General features: G+C 40.1%; 1 protein-coding gene across 1 annotated transcript in view; it reads left to right on the top strand.

Moving 5' to 3' along the window:
• The first annotated feature begins 1,149 nt into the window (after nt 1-1,149).
• Nucleotides 1,150-15,109, top strand: part of DNAL1 (dynein axonemal light chain 1) — a 51,067-nt gene continuing 37,107 nt past the window's right edge. The window contains exons 1-2 of the mRNA XM_047079384.1: nt 1,150-1,199; nt 13,526-13,564. Of these exons, the coding sequence (XP_046935340.1) occupies nt 1,197-1,199; nt 13,526-13,564 (42 nt within the window). The 5' untranslated portion in view covers nt 1,150-1,196. The remainder of the gene's footprint in view (nt 1,200-13,525; nt 13,565-15,109) is intronic.

The following is a 15,109-nucleotide window of genomic DNA, read 5'->3' as shown; positions in this document are numbered from 1 at the left end:
CTGGTTTATCTATTCCTCTTATAGCGACACTAGTTATATTGCATTAGGGCCCCACTCTGATGGCCTCATTTAACTGAAATTACCTCCTTAAAGTCCCTATTTCCACAAACAGTCGCATTGGGGTTAGAGCTTCAACCCATGAATTGCGGGGGTGGGGGGGACACAATTCAATCTGCAGCAAACAATAGACCCTCATAATATTCTTTAAGATATAGGTATGTATAAATGTGTGTTCAGTATACAATTTTTAAGAAGATTATACCAGCTGTTTTGTTTGATAACTTGCATTTTAAATTCAAACATCATGGCTGCCTGCATGTGAGCAGATGCATTTCAGCAGCATTTTTAATGGAAGAATATTATTTCATCATTCGGATGTTCAATAATACCAATTCGTTTTTGTTTACATTTGGGTTGTTTATCTTTCTGCTATTAAAACCTTGAACATAAATCTCTGCACTTGTCTGATTATTCCTTCAGGATGAAGTCCTAGAAGTCGAACTACTGGGTCACAGAGGTGCACACGTTTTTAAAGCTTTTTATACTATTGCCAACAGCTCTCCAGAAAGGCTGTGTCATTATAAACAGGTATATACGCGTCCCCATTTCTCCATGCCCTTAGCAACTCAGTATTTTTACCATTTTTGTCTAATTTAATAAGAGGAGGAGAGGGGACAAAGACACTTCGGTTTTATAAAACCAGCATTTTATGCTTTCACTCTCCTCTGGAGGGGCTGGGGGAAGGTAACCGAGGAAATCCTGCTGAATATAGCCTCAATCGGATGCCAGGTGAATTACAGAAGGTGATAAAAAGAAAGATGCGAGGGGCAATCTGCAGGGGAAGGGAATTTTATAGCAAGGTTTTAAAGTTTTAAACTTAGGCAGGTACATCACTTCAGATTAGCTGAAATTGCTTTCGGCAGAAAGCATCTCTGGACCACGCTGCGCCGTTAAGCTCTCACGTCCCGCGTGCCACCAGCAGCCCCACCACAGCGACCGGGAGGCGAGCTGCAGCCCTGCGGGAGGACCAAAGCGGCCGCCGCGCCATCCCACAATGCCCCGCTCACGCCACCGGGGGGGCGGGGAGAAAGTACCGCTGCCAGGGTTGGGATCCGCGGAGGGTTCCGAGAAGTGCGCACGCGCACTGACCTCGGCGGGCCCTAGCAACCAGAGCAGTGACAGTAGCAACGGCCGGAATGGTGAGTACCCTCTAGGCCTCGTAGCCAAAGAGGAGAAGGGATTGGAAGTGGAAAAGGGTGACTGTGGCGTGTTAAGGGTGGGGGGGTCCTCGATCAGCGGAAGGAAGCCGGTAACCGACGTTAGCTAGCTCAAGAATCAGAGGCCTGAGGCGAAAGAGAAGCCCTGCCACCGGGTGGTCTGGGGTGAGGGCGGCCTGGGGCGGATTGCAGGTTGGGTTAATATGGTCGGACTCTGACAGAGAAAAGGAGGGCAAAGGACAGGAAATGCTCGAAAAAGAGCGGACGAGAGTGGGAAAGGTGATGGAAGGCAGAGTGTGTGAATAAGGATTTTTCTGTACATAGAAGTAATTTTCTCTCTGGCGAGACGGGGCGCGGGGAGCTAGTTATGAGAGGAATGTGTGTAACACCGAGTGCAGCAGTATTCCTAACCTGTGATGTGCCCAAGTTGCCCTCTGAATGACTGTAAGTGCAGTTATTAGGTAGCATTGGAAAGCCCACTCTGATAGAATATATTAGGATAGCGTTTCTCAAATTTAAGTATGCGTAAGTATAGGCGGCCCAAGATTGAGCTTGTTGGAATGCACGTTATGAATTTTTAATATGATGGGGTTCGGGAATGTCCATTTCAACAATGCACCTCAAGTGATTCTAAAATTGGAGGGTGTCCCATCACATTTAGAGAAATACCGCTACCTTGGATTTGAAATCTATCAGTGGTCTATCCAATCAAAGCTCCTTCCGAAGTAGTGATTTTACCTACTGATGTTCCTCAACGCCTACTTAAAGTATGCACTGTTTTGCTTACAGATTTGGTAGATCCAGCTAGTAGTTTGAAAAGGAATAGGAATGTTGTTGGTTGGTTACAGACCCAGTCAGAGCTGTTTTAGCAATGTATGTGATTGTCCTGCCAGATGGAGATGTTTATGAAGAATAAGTATAATTAGTTGTCTTCTTTTTTGTTTTCAATGTTTATTTATTTTTGAGAGAGAGAGAGACACCGAGTGTTAACAGGGGCAGGGGAGGGGCAGAGAGAGAAGGAGACACAGCACTCCAAGCAGGATCCAGGCTCTGCGCTGTCAGCACAGGGCCCTTGCAAGGCAGGGCTTGAACTCCCGAACTGTGACTCCCGAACTGTGAGATCATGACCTGAGTGACCTGAGGTGAAGTTCATGCTTAGACTGAGCCACCCAGGCATCCTTAATTAGTTGTCTTCTTTTTGTGATTCCAGTGCTGTTTAAGTGGGGAGAAATTGAGCCCAGGAAATTGAAATGATAACGAATTCATGCCTGCCCTCAACCACAAGATTAAATACTACTCTTAAAAGTAGTTTTCTCTGTGCTTTCCTTACTTTATTCCACAGACATGTAGCTGAAAACCACTGCCAAAGAGAGTAAAAAGTTCTGGAACCTAGGTTTTTGTTTTGTTTTAAGTTTATTTATTTTGAGAGAGAGAAAGAGAGAGAATCTCAATCAGGCTCCACACCACCAGTGCAGAGTCCGATGTGGGACTCGAACTCACAAACCACAAGATCATGACCTGAATCCGAAGTCTGACACTTAACGGACTGAGCCACTCAGGCACCCGTGGAACCTAGGTTTATGTTCAGGTGAAGAAATAATCAGCTCTAAATAATCCTGAAAGCATGTACCATGAAAATTATTGAAAATCTTCAAATAGAGAATCAGGAAGCTAGCTGAGACTGGAAACTGGCGGTTCTAGAGCCCTCCAGAAATCAGGCCCACATGGTTTTTTAATTAAAAAACACTAGCTTCCAATGTCTTTAAATGATCATATTTCACATCAAAACCCAGATTTATGGCCTCTCTGAAAAATCAGAAATATCATATTTCCCCATTGGACACATTTTTACACCCATATTTGTATTACTAAAATATGGTGGTGTCATATAATTGGCAACATCTTTTATTTATTTATTAATTTATTTATTTATAGAAAGAGAATAGAGGAGAGGGGCAGAGGGAGAGAGAGAGAATATTAAGCTGAGCTGAGCTGAGCATGGAGCCCAACCTGGGGCTTGATCCCACTACTCTGGGATCATGACCTGAGCCGAAATCAAGAGCCTGTCACTCACCCGACTGAGCCACCCAGGAGCCCTGGCAACATCTTTTCTCTCTTACTGGTACATAAAATAAGGGTGTTTTTTTCTTTAAAACTTTTTAATGTTTATTTATTTTTGAGAGACAGAGAAAGCACAGGCAGGGAAGGAACAGAGAGAGACCGAGACACAGAATCCAAAGAGGCTCCAGGCTTTGAGCTGTCAACACAGAGCCCCACATGGGGCTCAAACTCATGAACCATGAGATCATGACCTGGACTGAAGTCGGATGTTTAACCGACTGAGCCACCCAGGTGCCCCCAAATAAGGGTGGTTTTTAAAAAAATGTTTATTTGAGAGAGTGAGTGAGCAGGGGAGGGGCAGAGAGAGAGGGAGAGAGAATCCTAAGCAGGCTCTGCGCCATCAGCACAGAGCCTGGCACAGGGCTCGATCTCACTAACCATGAGATCATGACCTGAACTGAAATCAAGAGTTGGACACTTAACCGAATCAGCCACCCAAGCACCCCATGGGTGTTATTTTCAATAATGGAGTTTTAATATTTGAAGAAATGTGATATTAGGGTAAATCAAGTCCCACCTGCCAGTTGTTTTCTAGAACTAGAGTAAAGGTTAACATCTTTATATGGCCACTTTTACCCATTTATCCATTAGCCACTGGTCCTTGAGGCATTTCTATTTTTGACTCCTGCAATCTATAGAGGAATTAGTGACCTTATAAACCAATTTGTAGACTGCTAGATTGCTTCCAACTTGAAAGTATTCTTCTGTGTGTTTTTTTCATGGGCCCATGTAAGGATCTCTCTGGGAAATGTACCCAGGAGTGGGATTTCAGAGTCAGAGGGCCTGTGCATATTTAATTTCCTTAGGCACTGTCGGATTACTTTCCATAATGGCTCTGCTAGTTTGGTTTGTTTTTTAAGTAAGCTCTACCCCCAATGTGGGTCTTGAACTCACACCCTGAGATTGACAGCTGCATGCTTTGCGGACTGATCCAGCCAGGCACCCTTGGCTCTGTTAGTTTTTACTTCCTTTAGCAATGCATGAGAGTTCTACTTTCTCACCAAATTTCTAACTTTTGCCAAGCTGAGGATATATTTTAGTATCGCATTGTTTTATTCTGCATTTCTCTGATTTTCAGTGAGTTTGAATACCTCATGATATTGTTAGTCATTTGGATTTCAGTTTCTGTGAATTCTGTTTATATTTTTTGTAAAATTTTTCTAATTTTCCTTTTTGTTTCTGAATTTTAGGAGTTTCTCCTACATTCTAGATATTAGTTTTTGTTGGTTTTATATTGAAAATATCTTCTCACAACTTTTCTCTTAACTTTCTCAATAGTGTTCTTCACTTACTGAACTCCATTTGTTCTAATATTTGTCAATTTATTCTACTGTTCTTAATGTAGATGATCATCTGCCAATAGTGAGTTTTATTTCCTCCTTTTAATCATTCTAATTTGTATTTTATTATAACATTGACAAAAATCTCTTATATCATGTTAAACAGTAGGAATGATAGTAGGTATCTTTGATGTATTGGAATCTTAAAGAGAATACTTTTTAAAAATAACCATTTTTAAAAAACTTTTTTAAAATGATTATTCATTTTTGAGAGAGAGAGACAGAGAGAGAGAGAGAGAGAGAGAGAGAGAGACTGAGCATGAGTTGGGGGGGGGGGTTGGTAGAGGGAGTGGAAGACACAGACTCCAAAGCAGGCTCCAGGCTCTGAGCTGTCAGCACAGAGCCCAACGTGGAGCTTGAACCTGCAAACTGGGAGATCATGACATGAGATGAAGTCGGAAGCTTAACCGACTGAGCCAACTAGGTGCCCCAAAATATATTTTTTTAAAAGTTTATTTATTTTAAAACTTTTAAAATGTTTATTTATATTTGAGAGACAGATGCAGTGCGCAAGTGGGGGAGTGGCAGAGAGATACCTAGACTGAATCTGAATCAGCCTCCAGGCTCTGAGCTGTTAGCACAAAGCCTGACCAGGGGCTTGAACCCATGAGCTATGAGATCATGATCTGAGCCAAAGTCGGATGCTTAACCAACTGAGCCACCCAGGTGCCCCAAAATACCTTTTTAAAAAAATTTTACTTATTTATTTTGAGAGAGACAGCATAAGCAGGGGAGGGGCAGTGAGAGAGAGGGAGAGAGAGAGAATCCCAAGCAGGCTCTGAGCTGTCAGTGCAGAGCCCGACTTGGTACTTGATCTCACTATCTGTGAGATCATGACCTTAGCTGAAATCAAGAGTTGGATGCTTAACCAACTGAGCCACCCAAGAGCCCCTAAAATATCTTATTTATTTTATTAAAAAAAATTTTTTTTACATTTTTTTTGAGAGACAGAGAAAGACAGAGCACAAGTGGGGGAGGGGCAGAGAGAGAATAAGACACAGAATCCTAAGCAGGCTCCAGACTCTGAGCTGTCAGCACAGAGCCTGAAGTGGGGCTTGAACTCACAAATTGTGAGATCATGACCTGAGCCAAAGTCGGACGCTTATCTGACTGAGCCACCCAGGTACCCCTCAATCCCCTTACTTTCAATCTGAAAGTGTCTTTAGGTCTAAAATGGGTCTCTTGTAAACAGCATATAGACAGATCTTGTTTTCTTATCCATTCTGTTACACTATATCTTTTGATTGGAGCATTTAGACCATTGACATTTAGAGTGAGTACTGAAAGATATTAATTTATTGCCATTGCGTTGCCTATAGAGTTGGAGTTTCTGGTGGTGGTCTCTGGTCCTTTCTAGTCTTTGTTGCTTTTGGTCTTTTTTGTTTTGTTTTGTCTTTTCTCCTCTCAGAGAGTCCTCCTTAAAATTCCTTGCAGGGCCAGTTTAGTGGTCATAAACTCCTTTAGTTTTTGTTTGTCTGTGAAACTCTTTATTTCTCCTATTTTGAATGACAGCCTGTCTGGATAAAGAACTCTTGTCTGCATATTTTTCTGATTCAGCATATTGTATATATCCTGCCACTCTTTTCTGGCCTGCCAAATTTCTGTGGATAGGTCTGCTGTGAACCTGATCTGTCTTCCCTTATAGGTTAAGGACTTTTTTCCCCTTGCTGCTTTCATAATTCTTTCCTTATTTGTGTATTTTGTGAATTTGGCTATGATATGCCTTGTTGATGATATGCCTTTTCGTTGAATCTAATGGGAGTTCTCTGTGTTTCTTGGATTTTAATGTCTGTGTCTATCCCCAGGTTAGGAAAGTTTTCTGCTATGATTTGCTCACATAAACCTTCTACCCCTTTTTCTCTCTCTTCATCTTCTGGGATTCCTATGATTTGGATGTTATTTCTTTTTAGTGAGTCATTGAGTTCTCTAAATCTTATATCGTGCTCTTTTGCCTTAGTTTCTCTCTTCTTTCTGCTTCATTATTCTCCATAATTTTGTCTTCTATGTCACTGATTCGCTGCTCTGCTTCATCCATCCTTGCAGCCATGGCAACAATTTGAGATTGCATCTCTGTTATAGAATTTTTAATTTCATTCTGACTAGATTTTGCTTCTTTCATCTCTGCAGAAAGGGATTCTATGCTTTTTTTCAACCCCAGCTGGTATTCTTATTATCATGACTCCTAATTCTAGTTCAGACATCTTGCTTATATCTGTGTTGATAAGTCCCTGACTGTCATTTCTTCCTATTCTTTCTTTTGGGGTTAATTAATTAGTTTTGTCATTTTGGAGGAAGAAAAAGAATTAATAAAATAAAAAATTAAAATTAAAAAGATTAGAAACAATACCAAAAAATCAAATAAAGGAAGCTAGATCCTAGGTATGTTTGACATGCTGATCCTAGATCCTTGAAAGAAGCTTAATTTCATAGAGAAAAAAGGAAAGAAAAGAAAAGAAAAAGAAAAAAGTAAGAAATAATTTAAAAAATTTAAAAAGGTATACAATAAAATACAATGAAATGAATTGGAGAAGGTAAAATAGAATAAAAAAATAAATTTCCAAAAAATGTAGTAAAATTTTTTTTAATTATATAACAATGGAGAATAAAAATATTTTTTTCTCTTTCTGTATCCAAGAATAAGAAAAAGAAAAGAAAAAACACAAAACAAACAAAAAACCCCCCAAATAGATGGACCAGTGAACAGAATGAATTCTGAATGAAATTACATCTGGTTTCCCCTAGAAGTCAAACTATGAAGCACTTTATAGTCCGTTCGCAAATCAGGTGGAGACTTATGGTGGTTCTCTAGGGCTTGGTTGGTGCAGTTGGACAGGTCATGGTGTAATGACTCTGTTCTCCGCTAGGTGGCGCTGCTTAGCTTACTGGAGCAGATCAGTGTGGCCCACGTGCACGTGTTTGTGTGCATGTGTCAGAGGTGAAAATGGCATCCAGCTTCTCAGTCTCTACTATCAGAACTCTGCTCTACCCTACTGGCAATCAAGCACAACTTCTTTGTTTCTGGTTTCCATCCACTCCCTATTTCTACAATGTCTGTGTCCAAGCCGTCAGCTTAGATGGCACCTCCCTCCTGAATTTTATCTCAGATGGGACTGTGTTTCCAAACCCCTCACTTCTGAGGGCCCTGCTGCTTAGACCTGCTCCAACCCTCTGAGGAAGGGTCTTGCTGAGCAATGGCCGGATGCCTGCTTGCCCCTGGGGACATTCCTTGTGATCATGCTGCTGTAGAGGATGAGAGGTTGTGGCTGGATGCTGGCTTGCCCCAGTCTAAGTTCATCTGATGGCATAGTGGCAGTGTTTCAGGGATTATGGTAAATCACAACACACAACCCACACCAGGTTTTACCACACTCTGGCATTTTTGTTCCAATACCAGCAGTCATGTCCTCCGGGGTCTGCTGGGACCTTTGCCTGTGGGCAGACTGCATGGCCTCTACCAAATGCCCTCCTAGCAGGGTAGCAGGGGAACCACTTCTCCCTGTGTGGCCCATGGACTGTTCAGACCTCGCTGCCTGCCTCTGGGGATTTGCCCTTCCCACCAGAGCACCTCCAGGTATTGGGCTGCAGAATTTCTGATGCTACTCTGCCCTATTTATATAATCCTAATGACATTGAAACCCTCTTCCCTCTTCTTTTCTTGTTTAGGTACTTGTGGGTGCTTTCACTCTTTCTCTTTCTCTCCAGCTACTTTCTTTTTTTTTTAATTTTTTTTTTTCAATGTTTATTTATTTTTGGGACAGAGAGAGACAGAGCATGAACGGGGGAGGGGCAGAGAGAGAGGGAGACACAGAATCTGAAACAGGCTCCAGGCTCTGAGCCATCAGCCCAGAGCCCGACGCGGGGCTCGAACTCACAGACCGCGAGATCGTGACCTGGTTGAAGTCGGACGCTTAACCGACTGCGCCACCCAGGCGCCCCTCTCTCCAGCTACTTTCAAGGGGAGTGCTTTTCCTGTACTCTCCCCCCCCCTTTCTCTGTCCTCTCTCCGCAAATACCACTCCCTACCCTCCACAGATTCTCTCTCCCCAGTTCACCTCTCCATCCCGAATACCTGCGAGTTCTGTGGCTTAAGTTATGCAGATTGCTGTGTTAATCCTCAGATTAATTCTCTGGGTGTGCAAAGTGGTTTGATGCTGATCTAGTTGCATTTCAGGGATGAGAAGCAGAGAACTTTGATGCTGCTTTGCCATCTCGGACCCCTCCTCTGATTATATACTTTTCGATCTTTCCAGTGTGATCCTCCTTAACCATCTTATTTAAAATAAACATACTCTAGGGGCTCCTGGGTGTCTCAGTTGGTTAAGCAGCCAATTTCCTTAATAATTGTCACTTTCTATTATACTATATAATTTATTTATTAAATATATTATTTTTCATCTGTTTCCTGCCAATAGATGTAAGTTTCAGGAAAGCAGCAATCTTTGTTTTGTTCATTGATATGTCCTAAGCATGTAAAAGAATGTTTGGTACATAGTAGATAATAAATATTTGCTAAAATGAATGAATTTCTTCATAAAATGTGGCATTTGCTTTAGGTTTTTGGTATGTAGCTGTTATTAGATAGGCAATTTCCCTTTAACTCTTAGTAAATTATATTTATAGGCTTTTTTTGTTGTTAAACAATCATTATGCTCCTGGGATTAGCCATTCTTGATCACGATTATTATTCCCCATTGGCTTTGGAGATCTGTTGTTGTATCTAGGATTTTCAAATCTATGCTGAGAAGAGGAGTCCTTATCTGGTTATGGCATCAAGGTTATTCTAGCCTCATAAAATAAATTAGCAGTTTTCCCTCTTTTTCTCGTTTCTGAAACAACTTTTATAACAGGGAATAGCTGTTCCTTGAAAACTTGGCAGGATTTACTTGTAAAATTATCTAGGCTTGGAGCTTTAGGAAAGGAGAATGAAGGTAAATCTCTGATTATCTTTTTTTTTTTTTTTTTTAATTTTTTTTTCAACGTTTATTTATTTTTGGGACAGAGAGAGACAGAGCATGAACAGGGGAGGGGCAGAGAGAGAGGGAGACACAGAATCGGAAACAGGCTCCAGGTTCTGAGCCATCAGCCCAGAGCCCGACGCGGGGCTCGAACTCACGGACCGCGAGATCGTGACCTGGCTGAAGTCGGACGCTTAACCGACTGCGCCACCCAGGCGCCCCTCTGATTATCTTTTTTATTTTAATGTTTTTATTTATTTTTGAGAGAGAGACAGAGCGCAATCAGGGGAGGGGTAGAAAGGGAGGGAGACACAGAATCTGAAGCAAGCTCCAGGCTCTGAGCTGTCAGCGCAGAGCCTGATGCGGGGCTTGAACTCGTGAACTGGGAGATCCTGACCTGAGCCGAAGTCGGATGCTTAACCGACTGAGCCACCCAGGTGCGCCTTTGATTATCTTTTTTTTTTCTTTTTTTTTTTTTTTTTCAACGTTTATTTATTTTTTTGGGGGGACAGAGAGAGACAGAGCATGAACGGGGGAGGGGCAGAGAGAGAAGGAGACACAGAATCGGAAACAGGCTCCAGGCTCTGAGCCATCAGCCCAGAGCCCGACGCGGGGCTCGAACTCACGGACCGCGAGATCGTGACCTGGCTGAAGTCGGACGCTTAACCGACTGCGCCACCCAGGCGCCCCTTTTTTTCTTTTTAATTTCTTTCAATGTTTATTTATTTTTGAGAGAGAGAGAGAGACACACACACACACAGAGTGCAAATGGGAGAGGGGTAGAGAGCAAGGGAAACCCAGAATCTGAAGCAGGCTCTGGGCTCTGAGCTGTCAGCACAGAGCCTGATGCGGGACTCAAACTCATGAACCCTGAAATCATGACCTGAGCTGAGCTGGACGCTTAACCGACTGAGCCACCCAGGTGCCCTGATTATCTTTTTAACATTTAAAATAGTTATTGGCCTATTCAGGTTTTCTGATTCTTCCTGTGACAGTTCAGCACTTTTGTGTTTTTTCTAAATATGCATTCTTTGTTTAGGTTTTCAAACTTATTACCACATATTTGCTTATAAAATTTTATTTTCACTTTATTTATTTATTTATTTATTTATTTATTTATTGTTTATTAAAAGTGTTTATTTTTGAGAGAGTGCAAGCTGGGGAGGGGTAGAGACAGGGGGACAGAGGATCTGAAGTAGGTTCTGCGCTGACAGTAGTGAGCCTGATGTGGGGCTCGAACTCACAAACCATGAGATCATGACCTGAGTCAAAGTCAGATGCTCAACTGACTGAGCAGGCACCCCTTATTTATTTATTTTTTAATGTTTATTTATTTATTTTGAGAGAGAAAGTGTGTGAGCAGGGAAGGGGCAGAGAAAGAGGGAGAGAGAATCCCAAACAAGCCCCACACTGTCAGTTCAGAGCCAGACTCGGGCTCTTTCTCATGAACCGAACCATGAGATTGTGACTTGAGCCATTATCAAGGGTTGGATGCTTAACTGACTGAGCCACCCAAGCGCCCCAGTATTTTACTTTTAAATCTTTATGGTATCTATATTATTTCCTCTGATTCTATATTTTTGTTCTATAGCTGTCTTTTTCTTAGTTAGGCTTGCTAGAAATTTAGGAACCAACTTTTAGTTATGTCCATCTTTTTTTTCCTCTGGTCTGTTTTCATCAACTTCTTCCTTTGTATTTCTTTCAGCTTTCTTTGTGTTTGCAATGATGTGCTTATTGAAATGTCTTGAATGCTTAGCATATTTGTTTTGTGTCTCTTATTTTTCTCTTATTTTTTAAAATATAATTTATTGTCAAATTGGCTAACGTACAGTGTCTACAGTGTGCTCTAGGTTTTGGGGGTAGATTCCCATGATTCATCGCTTACATACAACACCCAGTGCTCATCCCAATAAGTGCCCTCCTCAATGTTTTCTCTTATATTTTAATAAATGTATTTGAGGGCACCTGGGTGGCTCAGTTGGTTAAGTGTCTGACGTCACCTCAGGTCATGATCTCATGGTTCATGAGTTCGAGCCCTGTGCTGACAGCCCAGAGCCTGGAGCCTGCTTTGGATTCTGTGGTCTCCCTCTCTCTGCCCCTCCCCCATTCATGCTCTGTCTCTCTCTCTCAAAAATAAATATACATTTTGAAAAAAAAAATAAATGTATTTGAAGCCGTAAGTCTCCTTTTAAATGTTATATTCCTTAAATTTTAATATTTTTTGTCTTTAGTTTTACTTTAATTTATAGTTTACTTTGTAACTCAAGGGCTATTTATTACTATGTCTTTACTTTCTAGACATAATGGCATGTATATGCCATTGTGAGGATATACATGTTGAGCAACACTGCACTGGTCCACTTATGTAGATTATTTTCAGTTAAATACACTGTGGTACTATAAATGTATTTCCTCTTCCCTATGATTTTCTTAATAACATTTTCTTTTCTCTAGCTTACTTTATTTTCAGAATATAGTATATAATACATATGACATACAAAATATGTGTTAATCCACTGTTTATGTTATTGGTAAGGCTTCTGGTCAACAGTAGGCTATTAGTAAAGTTTTGGGGGAGTCAAAAGTTATACTCAGATTTTTGACTGTTCAGGGGAGAGAGGTTGGTGTCCCTAATGCTCATCTTGTGCAAGGGTCAACTATACTTTAACATTTTTCCTTTTGTTATTGTTTGGGGTTTTGTTCTTTTTTTAATTAACTCTAGCAATAATTCAAAGGATGTCTTCCTTTTCTCACATTTAAAGTTGTGTCATATTAAATTGAATCTGAGATACTATTGATTATAAAGTGCAACATTATTTTATGTTCTAAGAAAGAAAAATAAGAAATTGGAATTAAACCCTGACAGGTAATTTCCTGTCCTTTAGAATTTTTATTTTGTTCTTATTAACAGAGTTCTTTTAAATATATTTGGGGGGCACCTGGGTGGCTCAGTTGGTTAAGCATCTGACTTCGGCTCAGGTAGTGATCTCACAGTTTGTGAGTTCAAGCCCCCTGTCCAGCTTTGTGCTGATGGTTCAGAGCCTGGAGCCTGCTTCAGCTTCTGTGTCTCCCTCTCTCTTTTGGCCCCTCCCCTGTTTGTGTGCGCTCTCTCTCTGTCTCTCTCTCTCTCTCTCAAAGATCAATAAATAGACATTAAAAAATTTTTTTAATTGTATTTGGGCATGTAAATTTTTATCATATATCATTCTCTGCAAACATAAAAAGGAATATAAATATATGAAATAAAATGGTTAATATTTTTCTAGATATTTACTACTGCCACCTGGCCACAGTAATTGTAAATTGTTCCTGGTTGTAAAATGCATCCAAATTTCAAAGATGTCAAAATGTAAAAGATGTAGATCTTAGAATCAGTGAAATAAGATATATTTTAATATCAAATGTTAAAAGGTATATCTTTTTTGTAAAGCAAGTGGAGTGAAGTATATGGGTATTACACCATGATTTCCTTAATTTATCTGAGAAGTATTTATTTTTTTTAATGTTTACTTATTTATTTTTGAGAGAGAGAGCATGCGTGCAAGTGGGGGAAAGACCGAGACAGAGAGGGAGACACAGAATTCGAAGCAGGCTCCAGTCTCTGAGCTTTCAGCACAGAGTCCAATGTGAGGCTTGAACCCACAAACCATGAGATCATGACCTTAGCTGAAGTTGGATGCTTAACTGACTGAGCCACCCAGGTGCACCTCTGAAAGGTATTTAAGTAAATCATTCTGATTCCAGGAAATTAAAACATGCTTGTTTGCATATAAAGTCTGAAAGAAAGAAGTTAATCTTTTCAATAGTAGATGCCAAGGCTAATAATTACTGCATAAAAGTTGAATCAACAAATCATACCAATAAAGACACTCTTGTTTCTTCTCTTTTTAAGGCAAAAGCAACAACAATCAAAGAAGCTCTAGCCAGATGGGTGAGTATATGAATTTTTACCTCTTCTAGAGACCATACAAGGAGAGTTTTTGGATAGGTATTTAAATCTGATCATTCAATACAAGGAATCTTTGTGGTACTGGAGCTATTTAGCTATTTTGACTGTGGGGGTTGGTACATGCACCTACACAGATAAAATTGTATACACTTAATACAAACATACAAAAGCATTTATACTCATATAAATGAATACTAGTAAAATTGGGAAAATCTGATTAAAATCAGTGGGTTATATCATTATCAGTATCCTAAATGTCTATCAGTGGATAAATGGATTAAAAATATATATATATATATTTTTCCACAAAAAAGGAAATCCTGCCATTTATGACAACATGGATGGACCTTGAGTGCATTATGATAAGGGAAATAAGTCAGACAGAGAAAGACATACTCTATGATCTCACTCATATGTGAAATCTAAAAAAGCTGAACGCACAGAAACAAAAAATAGAATGTTGATTGCTGAGGATTGGCATGTGGGGGACTTGGGGAGATGTTGGTTAAAGGGTACAACTTCTAGTTATAAGACAAGTTCTAGGCATCTGATATACAGCATGGTGACTATAGTTAATAATATTGTATTATATACTTGAAAGTTGCTAAGAGAGTAGATCTTAAATGTTCTCAGCACTAAAAAAAAAATTATGTGAGGTGATAGACGAGTTAGCTAATCTTATTGTGTTAATCATTTTGCAATATATGCATGTATCAAATCATCACCTTAGATTTATACAATGTTACATGTCAATAAAGCTGGAAAACATACTAAAGCAGATACTAACATTAGAAAGGAAACTGCATTGTAAAAAACATGCATTAAATACAAACTATAAATATTTTGAATATAACATTCTATAAAGAATGTTGAACAGTTGTAATTCAACATTATAGATGTTTGAACAGTAGTAATTCAGCATTATAGATATACTTTCCACAGAGTATAGAGATGGCTCCTCAATTTCTATGCCCTGTGATAACTTTTTTGTCAATGCTATCAATAGTTTTTTGTATAACAATGCATCTTTTGCTTTTGTAGCTAGGCTTTGAATAAAAAGTCTTTCAGGAGATGGTGTCTAGGGAAAATAGGGTGGATAGAATAAAAAATTTTTGAATTCTTGTTTCACTGCTTATAAACTTCTTTGTACTCTGCGTTTAAAAACCACATTTCTGGTGGTGCCTGGGTGGCTCAACCGGTTAAACATCCAACTCTCAATTTCAGCTCGGGTCATGATCTCACAGTTTATGAGTTCTAGCCCTGCATCGGGCTCTGTGATGACAAGCTTGGAGACTGCGTGGGACTCTGTTTCTTCTTCTCTCATTGACCCTTCCCCACGCTCGTTTGCATGCTCTCTCTCTCTCTCTCAAAATAAATAAACATTTAAATTAATTAATTGATTGATTAAATAATTCATTTCTGTTTGGTTAATGAAAAATCTGGAGTTTTGTTTGTTTGTTTTTTGTTATTTTAAGAAGGCTCTGTGTCCAGCATGGAGCCCAATGCAGGGCTTGAACTCATGACCCT

This window comes from Lynx rufus, unplaced genomic scaffold (genome assembly GCF_022079265.1).
Source record: "Lynx rufus isolate CCGP_SWC_20201006 ecotype Redwood Valley unplaced genomic scaffold, mLynRuf1.p SCAF_17, whole genome shotgun sequence".
Taxonomy (NCBI): domain Eukaryota; kingdom Metazoa; phylum Chordata; class Mammalia; order Carnivora; family Felidae; genus Lynx; species Lynx rufus.
The sequence above is the reverse complement of the archived record's forward strand: the minus strand, read 5'-3'. Positions and strand labels throughout refer to the sequence as shown.